This window comes from Vanellus vanellus (genome assembly GCF_965231255.1).
Source record: "Vanellus vanellus genome assembly, chromosome: 1".
Classification (NCBI taxonomy): Eukaryota; Metazoa; Chordata; class Aves; order Charadriiformes; family Charadriidae; genus Vanellus; species Vanellus vanellus.
This window is the reverse complement of record NC_138905.1, coordinates 2,187,135-2,206,953: the sequence shown is the minus strand read 5'-3', so window position 1 is coordinate 2,206,953 and position 19,819 is coordinate 2,187,135. Positions and strand designations below refer to the sequence as shown.

Genomic DNA, 19,819 nt, shown 5'->3' with positions numbered 1-19,819 from the left:
TGGGGCTGTGTGGAGCTAAGGATGTTCCTGCTTTGCCTCTTCCCTCTCAGGCTGGAAAGGGGTAAATTAGCTGCTCCCATGCCCTGTGCTGAGGTCCTTTGGTCAACGTAGGGTCGGTGCATCCCTCTTCCAGCCGCTCAAGGAGAGAGGGGGAAGCAGAGGGTGAAAGCCGACTGGTTATAACTATGGAAGGGGGAAAAGAATAATAAATACTAAAAATTGCCAGCAAACTTTGGAGAGCTTTTGAAGAAGGAAGGTGCCAGCAGAGCCCTGTGAGCCTGAGCTGTGCTGGAGGCAAATAAAAAAAAAAAAGAAAAGTCCTGTATCCTCCGAGTTCTTCCCCTCCCAAATTTCCCCCATCAATAAATCTCGCCTTCTTGCCCTCTTGGGCTCCGACGGCTGATTTACGGTTGCTGTAATGAAAGACGCTGAACAGAAATGAACTGTGTGGCTCCCAGTGATTTACAGAGACATCTTTATCCCTCTCCTGCCCCCCTCGTTTAATTTAGTGGTGGGAGCAAGTTTTTTTTTTTTACACCTTGGAAGTGACAAGGATTTCATCGCGTTTCGCAAAGGAGTTCAAGGCTTTCCCTCTCGCTTTAATAAAAAAATACCCCTTGTTTCTCTCCCAGCCACCGTGGCGAGCCAGGCTGCGCCGTGCCGAGGGAAGATTGAAAGCATTAATAAACACCAGCCCAGATTTAATGAAAGGCAAAAGATTTTTGAACAGAAATCTCCGAGCTGATGAAAGCGGAGCCCGGCTGATGAGGATTTATTAAACGAAGGGCTGCCATCTGGGGAAAGATGATTTGTTAAATTAGAACTCTATATACTTGGTAACTGCTGGAGAATTAAGGGTGCCCATTAAAGCTCTGAGATGGGGAAGGTTTAAAGGTGTGTTAAATGTGAAGCAATGACTGGGATTTTAACGCCGCATCACTGGTTTTGCAGTGATGGAGCCATCACCGGGGTCTGGAAAACCCGCAGTAACCAATTTCTTGCTATATTCGCTGGGGTTTTTTTAAACCAGGTCCCGGCTGAGGTAATGGTTAAGCACTGGTGCCAGGAGGCTTCAGTTCCTATTTTGACCCCTCCTGGGATAACGGCACAGCAAGCGAAGCGGCATTCTGCACTGCATGGACAAGAATCCTGGAAATCGGGAGCCTAAAACAGCTGTTGGGTCTTGCTGGGGGACCTCAGATCCTGGTGGTGTCCTCAGTACCAACCGGCTTCAGCTCAAACTGCTGCCCTGAGCCGGGTCCCCCAACCCCTGCGGGTGCTGCCGGGGACTTTGGCTGCCCCAACTCACCCACCTGAGTGCAATTAGAGATGATCTGCAGCAAGTTAATGGATAGGAGTTATTGTAAGTGCAATTAAAAAGGAGCCCTCCCTCCCCCAGGCCACCCTTCGCTTCTCCTGCCTTTCTACACCTCCCACACCCCACCATCTTGAAGTCCCTTTAGTAGGAACCACAGCTGACAGGGCTGGACGAGGCAGGTGGTCCCAGCTTAGGGCTGCAGATAATGGGGGCAAACATCATCCCGGGGAGTCCACTGGCGTGGGGGGCCCGGAGCTCCCCATCGGTGTGGCTGCATTTGCATTGTGCAGTTGCCATCAGCTGCTACAAACCAAGAGAAGGAGAAGGCACGTGGGATTTGAGGAGAGCAGCTTCTCGCCTCGTGGCAGCAGCTAGGAGCACAGCAAGAGGGGCATGGCCTTTCTGGGTAGAATCATAGAATCGTCTAGGTTGGAAGAGACCTTTAGGATTGAGTCCAAGCATCAACCTAACACTGCCAAGCCCACCACTAAACCACGTCCCTCAGCACCACATCTACACATCTTTTAAATCCCTCCAGGGATGACAACTCCACCCCTTCCCTGGGCAGCCTGTTCCAGTGCTTCACAACCCTTTGGGTGAAGAAATTTTTCCCAATATCCAATATAAACCTCCCCTGGCACAACTTGAGGCCATTCCCTGTTGTCCCATCACCTGTTCCTTGGGAGAAGAGATCGAGCCCCCCCTCACTACACCCTCCTTTCAGGGAGCTGTGGAGAACAATAAAGGCATATTCATATTAAATGCAGAAGTTGTGTGTTGATTTCAGAGCCCCATTAATTTTCCAGTCACCAGCAGCTTATTACCAGTAGCAAAGCATGAAAGGAGAATCAAGACCAACACGTTTGGAAGAGGATATATATTTATTTTCTTTTTAGAAAAACAAACAGCAACAAAAAATACCACCCTAAACCTAACCAGCCAACCCAAAAGCTCTACAAATCCAGAACACTGAGCCAGAAGTATTTTGGCTCACCTGCTTTTCCAGCCTCTGCTAAAAAATATGTGCTATTATCTCTACAGCAAAAATTGAAACCAAACAAATCCGTAGCCCCTTTTTGGGGGTGGGGAGCCCTGGATTCAAATATGAGTTTTGGCTAACGGGGCTCTTCTGCATGGACCTCTCCTCCATCTCGCAACTGAGCAAGCTCACCTGCTCTCCCACAGCCAGAAGGGAATCGCTGCCACTTCTGCTATGCTCTAACAATTATAAATATTCAGAAACACACAGATCACACTGTAAAAAGTTAAAAAAAAATACCCCTGACGCCAACAAATAATAACCCATTGTTGACACCTGGTTTGAGTGAGGACCAAGTATAGCACATGGTTAAAAGAAGAGAAACCCGAACCTCCCCAAACCTCCCAGCGTCACACAGAGACTGGAGACGACATGTAGATTTCGGCGATAGGAAGAGCGACATAGCAAGCAGTTTACATAGAGTCATACTTTGTATGCTAAAAAGCTACTGCTTTGCTAAATCCCCAACCCAGGCTACCGCAACAGCCACCGTGGCCACCCAACGGGAGTTACAGCTCCTGCTGCTCAACCAGGAACGCGGCTCCTGCCTTCAGCCTTACGCTACACTGGCGTTTTAAGCTTTATTTTAAGCTTTGATGAACCCCACTGTCCCTGATGCTTTCACGCTGACTTTGTGTTGCCTTCCCCTACCTCGCTGCCTCCGCTGAAGCACCGTGTAAATACCTTTGAAGATCAAGATGAAGGATAGAGGGTTTACCTCTCTCTGGGTCCTTCCCGGAGCCCGTGCAAAGAGCTGGAAGCGAGAGCTGACCTGCGGTAGGCGCTGGGGCAGCTGGTGGGAAACGGTCTCCCCATCTACAAAATCCCTGGAAACATCCCATGTGTGACACTCAAAATAAAAGAGGTTTTTCAGGCTCAGGAAAAACTCAAAACCAGAATGGAAAACCCTTCAGCCTCTCAGGAAAGAGGACGCTGCAGGTTCCGTCAGCGTCGTACTGGCTCTGGCTGAGATGGAGTTTACTTCTTCCATAGCGGCCCGCAGGGTGCCGGGCTTTACATTTGGGGCTAAAACAGCGCTGACAACGCACCAGCGTTCCAGCGTGTGCACAGCATCAAGGCTTTCCCTTCGTTCCCCACTCTGCCCCCGCCACGGGTGATTAGGCCATGGGTGGGCTAGAGGGTGGGAAGGGGCACAGCCAGGACAACTGACACAGGTAAAAACCAGCAATAAAAACGGAGGGGAGTTTTTTTTTGGGAAGATGGCCATTGCTCGGGGCCTGGTTGGGCATAGGTCTAATGGTGGGAGGTGGCGAGTGGTTGTCTTGGCATCACTTGGGTTTTTTTCCTCCCTTTCTCTTTCTTTCGCTTATTAAACTGTCTTTATCTCTACTCACAGGTTTTCTTGGTTTTGCTTTTCCTCCCCGCCTGGTCCCACTGAGGGGGACAGTGAGTGAGGAGGTGTGTCGTGCTTTGCTGCCAGCCGGGGATGACCCACCACAAGTGCAGGTCTAACATTGGAGGGGCTGTAAACACCAAGGCTGGATGCCATCAGGATGTTGGGTGGAGGAATAACAGAGTATATATACTCAGCCAAGCTTGATGCGAATCAGGTTGACATTGCTGGATGCCCCGATTACCACCACTGAGCAGCAACAGCATCACACTGATGACAACCAGGTGCTCCAGGAAAACTGAGGCAGCACAAATCAGTGCTCCCCACTGCTCTGAGACCAAGGCAAGGCTGCGCGCTAACCGTTGCTCTGCTCAACACCGAGCAGCTCCCAGAAGAGCTGTGTCTGCTGCTCCTCACCTTGCTGGGAGACACGTGTTGCCTGCATGCATGGGGGGACACACCCAAAGCTCTTGAAGGCCTCTCCTGCCCCAGGTGAGGGGTGACACTAAGGGACACCTGTCCTGTGCCAGGGAGTGGGAGGAAAACTGAGGGAAAGGACACCAAAACCAGTGTGTGTGTCCCCAGCAGCAAAAATAAGCTCAGCTGTACCGGCCCTATTTAAGTTTCTTGGCATCATTTGAACCCTGAGGTTGGGCTGGATCTGGGTGCCCACAGGTGCGGTGGGGGCTCAGCACAGTTCCTTGCAGCAGACTACTGGTAACGAAACCCACTGAATACGCTTGTAAATAAGGGAAAAAGTAGGAAGCGACTGAAAAGTGACCTGCACTGAGGACCTAACCAAAGCAGGAGGAACCCACAACACCCTCCGGCTGGTGAAGCATCAGGGCAACATCTGAGGATGCAGCGAAGCCTCAACAGCACTTCACCGTCTCCCTGAGAAGGCTGTGAAGGTCACACAGCGGCACTTTCTGTCCCATTAGCATCACCCTTTTTTGGTTTCCTCAGGCTCCCAACTAGGTCCTGCTGCTAGTGATGGGGGCTTGGTGGCTTGGGGATCAGCCCCCTGAGCCATTCCCCAGTGGAGGATCTACTGGGCAGACTGGAAGGCTCTAGAGAAGGTGGTAACTACAGGTATGTCCAATGTCATCCCAGCACAGGTGGCAGAATCACACAACAAGGACTCAGGTTAACAGCATTTCCAGTGTAACTAACAACCTGCTGCACAAACAGCAGTTCCCCGGAGATCAGACAACTGTTACGGCCACCTGGACATTAAAGGACAGCATGAAACAGGCTCAGGGTCCAGCTCATCAAAGCTAGGAGTGGACAACAGCACCACAACAAGGTTGGGCTCCTAACAGAGAACCGGGTCAGCTTTTACATTACTTAAAAAGGGTTATTCAAATAAACAAACAAAAAAACAAATGGGGGGAGAGGTTGGAAGCAAAAAGGGTTGCATAAAAACCAAAATGCAACCTTGCAAAAATAACCGTATCATCTCTCCATGATCCATTGCAGGTAGATTCCCAGCGGAGGCTGCACGTTTTCCAGGAGCTTGGCACAGCCAACACCTCCCCTGTGTTATAAAAACAACCCCCTCTGGGGGATTCCCTGCTGCTCTGCTCTATAAAACAATAAAAAGGTCCCTGCAGAGAGTTGCTGGCTGTTACTCCTCCTTCGGCCTCTTCCTCCAGCGGGCCAGGAAGGGCCCGAGGCTGTTCCACATCTCCGTGTACATGAGAGTCCCCACAAAGACAAAGGTGGTGCCCAGCCAGTGCCAGGCTGTGAAGGGGTTGCGAAAGTAGAGGATGGAGAAGATGAGGCTAACAAACTTGCGCAGTGTCACCACCAGCGTGACAGTGAGGGAGGTGCACTCTGTGGTGAGGATGAAGACACCGCGGATGCAGACGTATCTGGGTGGGTGGAGGTAAGGGGACATCAGGGCTGAAGAGGAAGGCCACCTGGGCAGACCTTCGGGAAGGAAACAGACTGAGGAATGGATAGCCCCAGTCTGGTTATAAAGGGAATAAAATTCTGTTTTTACATCAGCATTTCTACAGATATGAAGAGCTTGACTACAAACCCCAGGAATACCCCACATCTCCCAGTCTGCCCCCAAGCTTGCTCTGGGACAGCAAAACCACCCCAGGAGAGCAGCTGGGGCTGATGTGTTGGCAAAAGGTTAATGGCGTGAAGCATTTACAGTCCCTGCCATGGTGCCAAGAGAAGTTAAAATCAGACTTCTCTGTTTATACCCAGCAAAAGTCCTCCTTTCCCCCTGAGGGGGCATGGGAAAGGCAGATTAAACAAGGGGGTTTCATGGAGGAGCGTGAGCAGCAACAGAGCACCGTACTCTCTCAACAGTGAGAGGAAAATAGTAAGAGGGCCTTGGACTGAACAGTCCGTCCCTTTTTCAATGCCATCTCGGCTTCCTCAGACTTTCAGAGCTGTCCTCCTAGAATAATCTACACGCTGATATGGCACACAAATGGCTCCTGATCTGTCCCTTCTACCTCGAGCTGGCTAAAAGAACCACCATGAGTTTATACCAGCCAGTCTGTCCCTGGGGAGGCAGTGGCAGATTTCAGCCACCCTGGAAACAGCATAAGCCCCAGGTTAAATTCCACTGTATATTTTCCAAGTGTTTGTGGCCAGGTGGTTCCACCATCCTGGGAGAAAATCTTAAGACCCAGGTTATATTTCACTCTATATTTTCCAAGAGTTACACGAACATCAGCTCCCAAGTGGAGGGAAGGCTCCAAGGGCATGGCACCCCCACCCTACTCCTCCTCTCCCACCCTGCTGCCAGCTCCGCGGCGTGTCTCAAGCTAAGCTCTGAAAGGATACTGCGTGATGACATTCATGAGGAGGTAGAACCACATGATCGGCAGGGTCAGCCCGATCACCGGGACCTGGAACGGCTCTGCAGGGAGAAAGGATGGAGCAAGGTCACCGCTTAAAGAACATGCAAGGAGAGGTGTTTCCCTCCTGTCCTGGCTTGACCGTGACACCGGACACGCTGTAGTTCCAGGAGGCCATCGCTGCATTAGGCAGACTGAGGTGTGGGCATATTTTGATTTTGCTCCAAATGGAGAGTTATCTTGTTCGTACTGTGATAAATGAAAATACAAGAGATGTTTCTGCTTGGACTTCTGTAGGGAAGAAAGGAAGATGGAGGAAGAAGGAGGCTAAGGAAAAAAAGCCATTAAACGAAAAGCTCTGTCTTGCTTTCTTGTGCCAGGGCTGTCCTACTGTTAAAACTGGATGAATCAACTGTACAGCTCTGAGAAGCTGAGAGAGTTAGCATGAGAAAGCCTCCATAGCACCAGCAAAACAAAAGCCAACGGGTCCATGTTTACACCTGTTGTTGAGGATTTGGTCCCGTTACTCCTGTTGTGAACTACTGTGTTGCTTTCCCCAGGGGTCACCTCATGCTTTCCTTGAGAAAGGCGTAGCAAGCTAGAAATATTTCACAATGATATGAATGAACAGGTTAAAGCGATCTATGCATGCAAACATCGCCCCTACCCAGAGGGGATTAGAGAACCAGCAAACCTATTCAGCAAAGATCTCAGAATCATAGAATGGTTTAGGTTGGAAGGGACCTTAAAGATCATCTAGTTCCAACCCCCTGCCCTGGGCAGGGACACCTCCCACTAGACCACGTTGCTCAAGGCTCCATCCAGCCTGGCCTTGAACACCTCCAGGGATGGAGCTTCCACTACTTCTCTGAACAAGCTGTGCCAGTGTCTCACCACCCTCACGGTGAAAAATTTCTTCCTAATATTTAATCTAAATCTTCCAGTTTGAAGCCATTCCCCCTCATCCTATCACTACATGCCCTTGTAAAGAGTCCTTCCCCAGCTCTTCTGTGGGCCCCCTCTAGATCGCAATAAGGTCTCCCTGGAGCCTTCTCTTTTCCAGATCCCTGTAATTTCACAAAACCAGGGATATAGGAAGTTTGCTGGCACTGAAAAGCCTGGTGAATTTTTACTATTAAACTTAAGCAGATGTATAGCTCAAGGTGGATGGATGAGCAATCTGGCTGGGCCCAACGCGTGCATTAGTGAGAAGCCGGGGCTTTAACCACAGTGATCCAAATGGTAACTCCATGGCTTAGCTTTGCAAGCTGCTGTGGCACCAATGGTCAGCTGTCCCTGACCGGGCTTTCAGCAGTCAGCTGTCACCGCCTGTCCAAGCATGCTGAGCACCCAGGCCACCATGGGGAAGAAGTTGGACTATGTCCTCAAGACAGTGTGGGTTTTTTTCAGCTTTCTATCAAACCCAAAAAATTCAAAGGGCTCGAACATCCCAAGATGACAGTTTGACACGGGCAACTGCTGGATTGAAAGCCTCCTACAGCGTTTTCCAGAGGACCAGAAAGGTACAAGAGCAAGGATCCATCTGTGCAATACTTACCGGACTGGCTGAAGAGGACTGCGTGGTGGTAGATGTTCGGGGCAAGGAGGAGAAAGCCAGGGAGTGGTAAAGCATGCTGGAGAGAAAAACGAAGCCATGATGTTAACAGATTACGTGAAACTACCCCACTTCTCACCCTGGGCCTCACACATCTGGATGAGGGCGCTCCCTTCACTGCTCCAGCCTTGCAGCGTGTGATCCTTTGGATTTGTGCTGAGTACAGGGTGGGAGGGGAAGGGACTCTCTGAGGAGCTCTATCTGCCCAGGAAAAGCAAAAGAAAAGATTCGGTGACTTACATTGTAAAAAAGGGCTTCTTTGGAGTGCTTCCCAAACTGCTTGTACAGCATCTCCTGGAAAATGCCCATCCTGGCAGACATGAGGAGGGCGAAGGTGAGCGCAGCAATACCTGGAACAGAATCACAGCCTTAAAACACTGCTCAGGCATGGCATAGCTCAAGTTTGAAGACTTCCGCAATTTAGCTTTCAGTGATAAAAGCCAAAGCACCCAGACTTGATAAGATGGGCAAAAATCTGACACTGGTCTTGGGGACACAGGTATCTTATTACAAAGGCTGAGAAGCCAAGAGACTTCTGAAAAGATCATCTCTTTAAAAAGAGACTCAGCCCTGGCAAGCAGAGTTGGCAGGATACCAGGGATAAAGTTGCTTGCCACTACTGACAATACATCAATCCCAGTTTCCCTGAAAAGCCACCAATAAATCTATGTTGGAGGTATAAAAATAGACTCAAGTGCCAGACTCTAGAGGCTCCTCCATGAAATACTGTGCTGAATGAATGCTTGAACCATCTACAGCCCCTCTCCCTCTCTGCAGCACAGCTCACAGCATCAGGTAGGGCTGCTTTTGCAGAGAGAAATCAAGAAGATACCTGCAAACACGTGTGGCTATAGTCTCATAACGTCACTAAGCCACTACCTTGTAGAAACCCTTTAGGTCCCGTATTTGACTCGTTGGACAAATGAAGAGCGTCTCCTCCACCAAAGGTGCTAATGAGGGCCACAAAACCCCATTCCTTGCAAATCAACATCCACCAGATGCTCAGCACAACTTAACCTCAGTGCAGGGACTCCCACCGCAGCCTTCTTTGCACAACCCACATGGCCAAGGACACCAGAGAGCTGAGTCTTGTCATTATCCCAGCAAGGTCGACTGGAGATGTAGCACTCACATACCTAGCAGCCACCACAAGAAAACTTGGAGTCCGTCCTCTTCATTTAAGCTGGAGTCAGATGCCTGGTGGAGGGAGACATAACACAACCACCGTGAGCAACCATGTCCCTGAGCTCATTCAGACCTGCCTGTACCTCAGTCTTGGTTTGTGCGTTGTGTTCCAAGGAAGTCCATAAAGCAAAGACTGCCCAAGGCCTCACATTCTCCAGTCGCTTCCCTGGCTGAACGAAGGTGTAGCAACTACAGCACACTTTGCTCTCCACTCTGCTTCAGGGAATGCACCAGATTTCAGGAAAAAAGTGTAAATGTCTGATCAACAAAATAGCTTTTCTGCAAGAAATGCCCTGGGTTGGCCAGAGACAGAACTCAACCACAAAAATAATCAGTGCCACTTAGAAAGCTCCCACAGACAGCCCGTTGGCCGGCTTCTCTGTCCCCATCTCAGAGGTGAGCGTGCAGGAAAGAACAAGGGCTCTGGCGAAGCCCTAGTCAGGTACTAAACCCAGGGCTCTGGCTTGCGGTCAAGACATTGAGGAAATCAGGCCTGTAGATGCTGTTAGCCGAGGGTAAAACTCTAGGTAGAATGACTTGGCTCAACTCTCCCACACTGTGGTTTAGGGCAAATTAGATTACTCATCTTTGCCACAACTGTCCGTTCTATACCAAAACCCCATCCATGCCTGCTGAGTGTTTATCTGGATTAATACAGAGCAAGGCTGCACAGCACAGACCTTCCTCAGACATTCTGAAAGTACAGAAAGCTATTAAATGATGGGGGACTTGGAGGCTGGACAGCCCTGTTTCATTTCCAGTCTCTCAGAGCTGGATTAAGTGCAACCAATTTTCACTTGACTACCACTTTATGGCATTTTTCTGCCTTCAGTTGACAAGATCAGGCTGCGGGTGCTGACCCAGGAAAAGCCCAAAGTGGTGTTACTCGTGGATTTTCTTCATTCCTTCCTGTTCTCCAAATACATGCACTTTATTTCAAGGGTCACAGAAAGTCACGTTGGATGACAACAGGGCTGGAAAAATCTAGCCTGAAAGCTGACAATCTCTTCTGGGATAAAAAGAGCAAGGATAGTTGAGTTTTGTTGAAGATTCACCTGCTCCTAACAGCAACACATTGCAGTAAGGGCAAGAGAAAGGAACTTCTAGCTGTTATCTCTGTGGTAAAAGAATAATGGTATACTCTTAGCAAAAGCAACCTGAACAACACAGGATAAAAGGAATCTGTAATTAAATTAAATCACATGCATGTGTGTGCATCCCTTCCCTCCAAACCACATCAAAATGAGACCAGGAACAAGAGCTTTTGGGGAGCAGATCTAGAGCCAGGAGACATCTTGTCTCCCCATTAATAGTCAGGCAAAGGGAATGACTGATGAAGGTGCTGACAGCAGCTCCTCCTGTCAATAAAGTTCACAGCTATGACCTCAGGCCCTTTCCAATCCTTACCACTTGCTTTGCAGACATGAAAGTGCAGGTAAAGATCCCCAGCGACACCAGGGCTATGGACATGTATTTAGATACGCTGTATCTGCACAGGGGAGAAGAAAAATGTTAGTGATCCAGCCCAGCTTCGCATTGTTCATCTACTGCTCCCTTGCACTGCATTTTGCTCCACTATACCGGTGTGAACTTGGGGTAATGGGCACATACCCGTTACCTAACGCTGGATGTTGCTGGCAGGGAAGGCCAACTTACTCCAACTGCAACAAAAAAGAAGCATTTGGACCAAGATCTCCTTGCCCGTGGCAAAGGAACCCTCTCAGACCAAAGCCAGTGCAGATCTCTGCATAGCGATGGATTGGCAGGGGACATGCCCACATTGGTCCCGCAGCCAGACCCCAAGCAGCTGGGAGGGCCCTCCTGTCCTGATGTCTTAGCCCACTGTGGTGGGTTGACCCCAGCCAGCAGCCAAGCACCCACAGAGCCGCTCACTCATTCCCCTCACCTTGTGGGATGGGGGAGAGAACTAGAAGAGCAAGAGCGAGAAAACTCATGGGTCGAGCTAGTTAAATAGGTGAGGGGGGGGAAAGAACAACAACAAAACCAATGCAAAAGCAGTCACTCACCACCTCCCACAAGCATGGCCAGCTAAGAAGCCAAATCCCTCCAACCCTCTTCTTCTTCTACCTTGGTTTCTCTTGCAGTGCACGACATTATACAGCATACAATATCCCTTTGGCCATTTTGGGTCAGCTGTCCCAGCTGCATCCCCTCCCAATTTCTTGTCTACCCCCAGCCTACTCACTGGCAAGGCAGGCAGAATGGAATATAGAGAAAGCCTTGACACTGTGTAAGCATTGTTTAGCAATAGCCAAAACATCAGCGTGCTATCAACACTGAGCCACAAATCCAAAACACACCACCATATGGGCTGCTATGAACAAAGTTAACTCCATCCCAGCCAGACCCAGTACACCCATCCATCAGGAGCAGTACTGGCCTCACACAAGTAAGAGGAAAGAAAAGAGCTAACACTGAGGGCTGCAGTCACGTGTAAAAGCTCTCTCTTCAGTCCATGTTTGCCTTAAATGAAGAAGTGAGGGGTGGTGAAAATGCAGAAGAGGGACCTACTCCAGCCTCTACTCCAGGCACACCTCTGTGCCCCAGTCTCCCCATCAGTAAAACAAGAATGCTTAACAGTAAAGGGGAGGGTACTAAACACCAGTCAGGATTAAGTCAACAGCAAAGTGTTCTCCGATGATATAAGAAAGAGGCTTGTGATTTACCTTTTCTTCAAAATTACGATACCTAGAGCCATGCTTGCTATGAGAGAGCCCTGGGAAAGGAGAGAGAAGAAAAACAAAACAGAAGGTCAGCATGACAAAATTCCCCGAACTGGGATGCCTGCCTTAGAGAAACACCACAAACTCAATACAACTGACGACAAAACACCAACAGAAATGCCAGAACAGGGTCAGGGAGACTGACAGGGTGAGAAGAGTCTCACTTCAGCTAGGAGGAGAGGAGAAGTCGAGCTGGGTGGCTTGGGAACGGGGATGCTGGGGCAAATAGGCTGCTAGGATCTTCTGGCCAGTGGGCTTCCCCCTTTTTTGGCCCACGCATGACACTCGGTGTGTGCTACAGGCCAGAACGTGGCCAAATCCCTGTTTTTAATTGGGAAGTGGAGTATGGCTCCATAGATTGACTGCAGGGCTGCAATACAAAAACCATCCCTCACGGTTAATGCGGGACAGGGCTCCTAGACTGTTCTCTGTTTTTCTTCTTTTTAAGCTCTCCTGACTTCAGGTATCTTAACCCCATGATGTGTTGTGGGAGAACAGCAGATCCGCCCAGCAGATTTTGTTATTCCCAACAGCTGAAGCTCCATTTTCTTTGGTTTTAACAGACTTTTTAGCTTGACACTCTTCTACACTTAAGCGAAGATGCATTTTAATAGTGTTTTCCAAAGCAAAGGCCTATGCAGTAACAGTGCAGGTGGAACTAGGCCAAATCCGTGCCCTCTGACCTGGGGTGTTTAACAAAGACATGTACACCAGGACATGAGCCACTTGGTGTGGCTGTGTGGTGTGAAAGGGAAAGCTGTGTCCCTTTGGCCAGCAATTCAGACCATCCGGGTCTGACAGCCAGAGTCTGGGCTTGGTTTTGTCACTGTTATTTCTCCATCACCTTTGGAAACATGAAGCCTGCTTCAGTCTCAGTTGCCTCATCTGTTCAGGGACATTACATTGACATTTAACAGTCAACACTGTGAAAGTGAGCTGAGCCTTCAGAGCAAGGCTGCTCTCCCCACAAGTTAGCTGGAGTTTAGTATTTGCACAGGGTTTTGCTGCCTGCAGGGAAAGAGATGTGGGCAGAACACAGGCATCAGGGAAAGCGCCTACAGAGATTTTGGAAAGAGATGTCACATGAGGAGGAAAAGGATGGTATGACGGTACTTACTGATCTGAAGATCATATGCAACGGCATGGCGATATTTAAGTTCAGGGCATAGTTATTGACCACACTGACAGTGAAGAACATGGCCACCATGATGAAATAGTACCTGAAACACACAAAACAGCTGATGGCTGTGCATATACCTCCCTGGGATGCCAAGACACACCTTGCAAACAGATTAAGCAGCAAAAAGAAAGGTCTGGACCTGAGCAGGCGCCCACTCAGCTCTTGGGTCTGTGACAAGGACTAACGAGGTAATCAATCAAGTTTGGACATAGCAAAGAAGTCCTTAGAACAGGAATCAGGCTGACACGCACTGGCTCAGCTTGTGTTAATTCCAGAAGCAAAGGGGAACTGAGGAGAGCCCAGATGGGATCTTTTAGCATGGACTTCCTCCAGACCCCTCTTTCCTAAGGACAGTGGCATAAGACAAGGTTTGATTTAAGGGGATTCAATTTCTGCCAGCAGGCATCGCTACCCTGAGTGGAAGGAGAAAACACTCAAATCCAGGCTGAACACCTCCATGGTTCTAAACCTAAGCTAGAGAGCCTCCACAAATAGAAATTCCTTGCTGTGATGCAGCCATGAATGGCACTAAACTTGCCCTCAGCATTTTGTCATGAGGATCTCTGTCCCAAGCACTCAGCACAGCACTCTTTTGCCATGGACTAGGCAGTCTGCTAAGGAACCCCACGAAACCTCCTCACTTCACTTCAGCCACTGAGTGCCAGGGAGGAGAGCACAAACATGCCAGGCTATCATCAGGACAAGATCACCCCTGATGGAGAAATGCAAAAGAGAATTTGGCTGGCTTTCCAGTAAACCTCTCCCTCCCACGCCCATTGCACCAAGCCCAAGAGACTGTGAGCTCTTCAAACGCAGCAGACTCTTCACTGTGCGAAATACTGCCCTGTTTCTTGGACAGGAAAGTATCTGTGGCAATTTCCTATTAAGAATTCTCGATAAACGAGGAGTTCATATTTTATCAGGCATGACAGGTTCTCAATGAGGCTTCGCAAATGCTGCAGAATGGATGGGATTTAGACAGGATAAATGGATAAGCCATTTTATTAAACACTTCTTGAGATAATAGATAGCTAGTCAATTCATGCCTAGCAAAAACATTCAGATTGACTGTACCTTATTGGTATGGCTGGCCTCTTCCTCCCAAAGTTGGCTTCGAAGATAAAGCCTTCCACTGCGATAAACAGGAACTGGGAGAATGTCACTATGTTCCCACATCCTGGAAACTGCCTGCAGGCACGGAGAAGAAAGACAAGCATAAGAGCAATGCCACAGAGAACAAACACTGCATTGGGGTCCAATAAAAAGAGGCTAACAGCTCATAATCCCAAAGTGAGCATCAATCTGGAGGGGCTTTACCACTCAATCTGTCCAGGTTCTCACGTTGCCTTTATTAAACACTTCCCTGCAGATATTTACTCATCTCTACCTGTAGATAGATGAGCAGCAATCCCTTCCTCAACCATTTCCAAAGAGGAAGCGAGCAGCCACCCCCGCGATGGGGCACACGGTGAATTGGGTCAAGAAGTGAAAGAGGAAATCAGTTGCATCTCACCGGTCTGTCTAACATCCCACCAGGGTACAGAATCTAAATGAGCAACACCAAGCACCAACATAACCATAATGAAGCTGGATCTCCCTTTCTCATGGGGAAGTGGTTTTGATAGGGCTCTCTCCGTACCTACAAGCTACTGTGTGTGTTAGAGGCCAGGTGAAATGATGAGTCCACCCAGGAGGAAGGCAGCAGGATTTCTGACAGCCCTTATTTCCACTGCACGAGAGAAGGGCTGAGGTCAGGTCTGTGTCTGCAGACCAAAGTGTAGTGTCCACAGTTCTGCTTGTACCCTATCCCCACAACACGTGAGCATGAGCTCGAACCTGCTTTCAATTTCTCCAGCAAGCTTTAGCACTCTGCCCTCCTGCATTTGCTGGATGCCAAGAGCTTGGCTGTAGGTTCAAGAAGGAACCCACAACAGCTTATCACAGGACCCCCAAAAGGTTGTGACATTAAATGCCACATGACAGTCAGACAAGCCAGGGAGCTTGCTAATGTGACACATGCTTTGCACTGAAGTTTTCAAACTCCATAAGGTCTAGAAAGCCACAAAACACTGTCTGACCTGTAAAGAGACCCTCTTAGCTGAGCATCTTCGTCCTCCCAGAGAGACCCAGGCACTGCAATTATCACTACCTTTGTAGCGGAAATGACACCACCTTTGAGCAAATCAACCTTGTGTGTTTATTCTGGGGGAAGAGGAACTACACACAAGGGCAAGACAGCCGGTAACAGCCTGACATTAAACAAACACTCCCTGCATGCTGCTCACCCATTCCTAGCAGACATGCCTGCTGCAGACCCTCCCTCCTTCCTAAGAAGCTTACAGGGAGTGAGGGAGGATTTCCTGGGAGGCACACAGTCAGCCACAGGCTCAGAGGAGGCTGTGACACATCAGATAATCAGAAAGCTCACTGTTATTTGCAGCAGGAAACAGAGGAATTTGAACAAGCACTTCTCCTTTCTGTGGTGCAAGACGGAAACTGAGGCCAAGGACTTTATGGAGAAGCTGCACGCCACTGAGTCCCAATCCCCACCCTGCTGCACAAGCATGCAGCTTGCTCACACGACGTGCCATCACAAGTAGTCAGAGGCTGGGTCTAGACACAGTTTTGCAGAATGCAAGCTGAGAGGTGCACTGAAGAACAGGAATAACCAAACTGTCCCCTGGATAGCTGAGCCAAAGGTCTGGTCTCCTCCAAAATCTCCTATGTCACCACCCCCCCCCCCCCCCCCCCCGAGTTCTCAGAAGCAGCAGCAGCGCTCTGGTTAATGCAGAGCTGGCATGTGGTTGCCACCAAACAGCACCTGGAAAGGCCACCTTTCCACGGGGCAGGTACCAGCCTGAACCCCTACCCTCCGCTCATTTGCCAATTTTCACATTTTTCAGAGCTTAACTGTCCATGAGACTTCAATCCCTGCTGTGCCATGAGGTTAAGAGGTTCAAAAGTTACTTGAGGGAAGAAAAGATACTGAACCGTAGACAGAGACCGGGCTCCATGACTGTAAACCTTATCTCTGTGGGGGAATAGAAAGCAAGTGTAAACTTGGAATACACCAACTGTCTCCATGCACCACACTTTGTTTCCTCCCAACTCACAGATCCTTGCATTCAGTCACTTGCTGTACATATGACCTCACATTATCAGTAAGGTGTTGACACAAGGTTGTGTGTTGACTGATAGTAAAAAGGCAAAAAAAAATCCCAGGCTGTGTCTGTCCATGTCTTTGACTCACAATCCTAACACACTGATAGACCTAAAAGAAGTGACAAGAAGTCTGGATATATCAACCAAAGATCTGCTTTAGCTGTAGCCAACTGATAGAGTCCTCCAGAAGCAATACATAGAAACACTACGACTCAACTGTCACCCTGACTCCTAGGACGGAGCTGCCTGGGCTGTTAGTGTCTAGCAGCCCTAGCAGACGGCAGGATGAAACAGCCCAGAGTGGGGCTCTCGGTCGCATCAACAGAGCACAAACAGATCAGCCCAATTTCTGCACAACAGTTTGGGGCACGTTGATGCAGAGTACTCACTCAGACCAAGCTCAGCACATCCAAATCACTTTTCCAAGAAAGATTTCTGTCCCTCACTGCAGAAGACTCCACATTTCATAGAGAATTCCTTCAAAGGCCCCTGCAGAAAAACAACCCCCCCACACACGTTTGCACCATAAAGGAAAGAAACCCCATTGAGATTTACCACGCAGAGTCTCAACCATTTTTACAGAGAAGGCAACTCACAGGGACACAGCTTCAGAAGGCAAAGAGCAGATCACCGGCTTTCTAACCAGGCCTGTATGTACATGCCACACAGAGCTTTGGCATCATGGCTCAGACAGACCCCCCCCCCCCCAGGATAACTAGTAAAGGACACCAGCAGAGCAGGTTGGGTTGCTCCAGACAGGGGAAATGGGATGAACTGGATGGCGCTTCTTGCCCTGTCCAGGCCTCCTTCTGTTATTCAGACAGGGGCTTGTTTAACTTACTCTTGAAAACCTCCATCGAGGATTTTTCCTGCTCTCTCTCTTACGAACCCACTTCACTACACTGAGAGGGAGCAAACGTGGGTTTTGGCCTGCTTTATATCCCTTTCACAGCCATTTAAACCCCTTATTTCTTGTTCTGTCTCCAGAGCCCAGCAGAAAAATTTCTCTCTTCTCTACAGCCATTCTCCACATGTTTAAAGTCTTTTGTCTGTCCTCAGGCATCTCTAGACTAAACAGTTCTCATTCCTTTATTCTTTCCTCATAAATCTTGAGCAAATTTCTTCCAATCACTTTTGTTATTCCCCACCAGACTGTCAGTCTGGTTACTGCCTTTTCCTGTGACCCTGCTCGAGGACTTTGCTTGTTATGGGAAGATTCATTTTCAAGAGGGACTTTTTTCCCTCTAGACAACACCAAGATCCAAAGAAATAACAAGTGCTACCCCAATTTAGGGACCAAAGGTGAACAGGGCAAGGAAGGGGCACAGGAACTGAGCTGTCAGGAGCAGGGGAATTTCTAAAGTGGATGAGAGGCAGTGCTTAAGAGAAGCTTGTGTGTAAAAAGCAGCTTTTCTTAGATATCTGCAATTGGACTTCTAGGATTCGCTGCTCAAAATCCCTTCAGAGGTTTAGACACCTAATGCAGCCTTTGAGTAGGGCCAAATGGCTTGCTTTTGTTTTAAGGTCTGGCTGGAGGACACACAAGCCTAGTGTGTCTTGCAAGCATCTTGCAAGCAAATGCAAGAAGCCAGATCCGAAGCCTTATTCACTTTGACAGGGCCCATTCCTCCTCCCTCACTGATATTGCAGCACAAGCCAGGCAGGAAAGGCAGAGGTTAGAGCAATCCCAAAGAGGAAAGACAACTTGCCATGCAAGGTCTCTTCCTCCAGGAACTGCTTCTTGATTTCTCCAGTGATTGCTGAGTGATTGTGCAACCTTGTGTTAAGGTACCTCTGTCCTGGCCTCAGGCTTCAAAGCAAATATCCCCACTGCTGGCTTTGAGTCTGGCTCTCCCTTTTTAGTCTAACAATCTGGGATGATGATGGGTAAGGAGAAAATAAGGACAAGTTTTAACTACCGTTTTTGAAAGCCTGGCATGATTGAAGTGGATATAGTACTGAATGATCAGGGGATGCAGCTCCACGCTGACTTACTATGATTGTAGACACAGAACCAGTTCAATCATTACTTTTTTTCCAGTCAGGTCTAGCACTTTTGCCTTCACGGCTTGCTGAACAGCCGTGGAAACAAAGCCAACAGACCATCACCTTTTCTAAGCCATGCTGGCCTTCCCCTCAGGGTGAGGAAGGTGACACAGGGATCAGACATACCCCAAATGTCAGCCCTCCTCTCTCTGCAACCTGGCAATTCACCTTCGCTCCGAGTGCCACAAAGGACTCCTCGCCCTCACTGTGTTGGCTTTGCAGCCGCGTGATGCTGCCGAAGATCACATTTCCAGATGGACGACATTCCCTCAGCCCTGCCTGCAGTCCCCGGGGACCCCTAGCCAGCTCCTGCACGTCTTCTCCTTGGGATTTCAGCCGTTACTTGTACAAGGATCAGAGAGCTGGGGTAGTGGGGATGCTTTAGGGCCTAACTGATGCGATGGTCCCTGTGTCGGCAGTGATGGGAGATCCCCAGTGCAAGATGCCAAAGTGGCCCACAGAAGGACCACACTGGGCCCAAGCCAAGGGGAACAGCCCCCCAAAACCCCCCAAAACCCATCAGACGGCGACACAGAAAGGCTTAGGCTCAGCAATCCGCACATGGGCTCCTCTTGGGAGCCTTGACGAGGGGCCCCGAGGCCTGGGGCTGCCTCCCTGAGCTGTGAAGGAGCCGGGCCACCCCTCCTGGGGCCGCACATCCCCTCAGGGCCAGCCCCCCCCACCCCCCCAAATCCTCTCACAACCCCCCAAATCCTCTCACAACATCCCCCCCCAAATCTCTTGGAGACCCCCTGGGTGCCGCTGCCTCTCCCTCCCCTCACAGGTCCTGAAGCCGGTGGGGGGAGACCCTGCGGCCTTCCCAGCCCCGGGGACCCTCACCCGACCCCCCCATCCCATTCCTGCCCCTAACCTCTCCTTCTGTCCCCAGAGCCTCTCCCCGGCCCCGCACCTGGCCAGCAGCTCCAGGAACACCACGTTGCTGCAGCAGCCGCCGAACACCAGCCCCACCGCCACGGCCGGGTGCATGATACCGCCACAAGCAGCGAGGCGGCCTCCCGGACCGCCACCGCATCCCGCTCCCGGGCCGCTGCCCCGCTCCCGGCCCCGGCCCACCGCCGCCCCCGCTTCCTCCCGGGCGCCGGTAGTTCGCTCCCCGCCCGCCGCTCGTTCACCGATACCGCCGCCACGGTCGGATTGGGACTACAACTCCCAGCGGCCCCCGCGTCTCATCACCACACCTCCCTCGGGGCGCCTCGCCGAAAGGCATGATGGGCGTTGTAGTTCCGCGAGGGGGGGGCGCGGTAATGGCGGCGCAGGGCCCGGCGCTGAGGTGGCGTGAGGCGAAAGAGGCGGAGGCGCAGCTCAGGCGCTGCTGCGCTGCTGCGAACAGCCG

General features: G+C 50.1%; 1 protein-coding gene across 1 annotated transcript; it reads right to left on the bottom strand.

Moving 5' to 3' along the window:
* Positions 1–4,805: 4,805 nt before the first annotated feature.
* On the bottom strand, positions 4,806–19,477 carry SLC35B4 (solute carrier family 35 member B4). The gene is made up of 10 exons (XM_082498232.1): positions 19,376–19,477; positions 14,332–14,445; positions 13,195–13,297; positions 12,021–12,070; positions 10,741–10,822; positions 9,285–9,345; positions 8,389–8,498; positions 8,092–8,167; positions 6,520–6,595; positions 4,806–5,585 (listed from the first exon to the last, which is right to left on the bottom strand). Exons 1-10 carry the CDS (start codon positions 19,450–19,452, stop codon positions 5,339–5,341), a joined length of 996 nt encoding a protein of 331 aa, XP_082354358.1. The 5' UTR covers positions 19,453–19,477; the 3' UTR covers positions 4,806–5,338.
* Between the last annotated feature and the right edge of the window lie 342 nt (positions 19,478–19,819).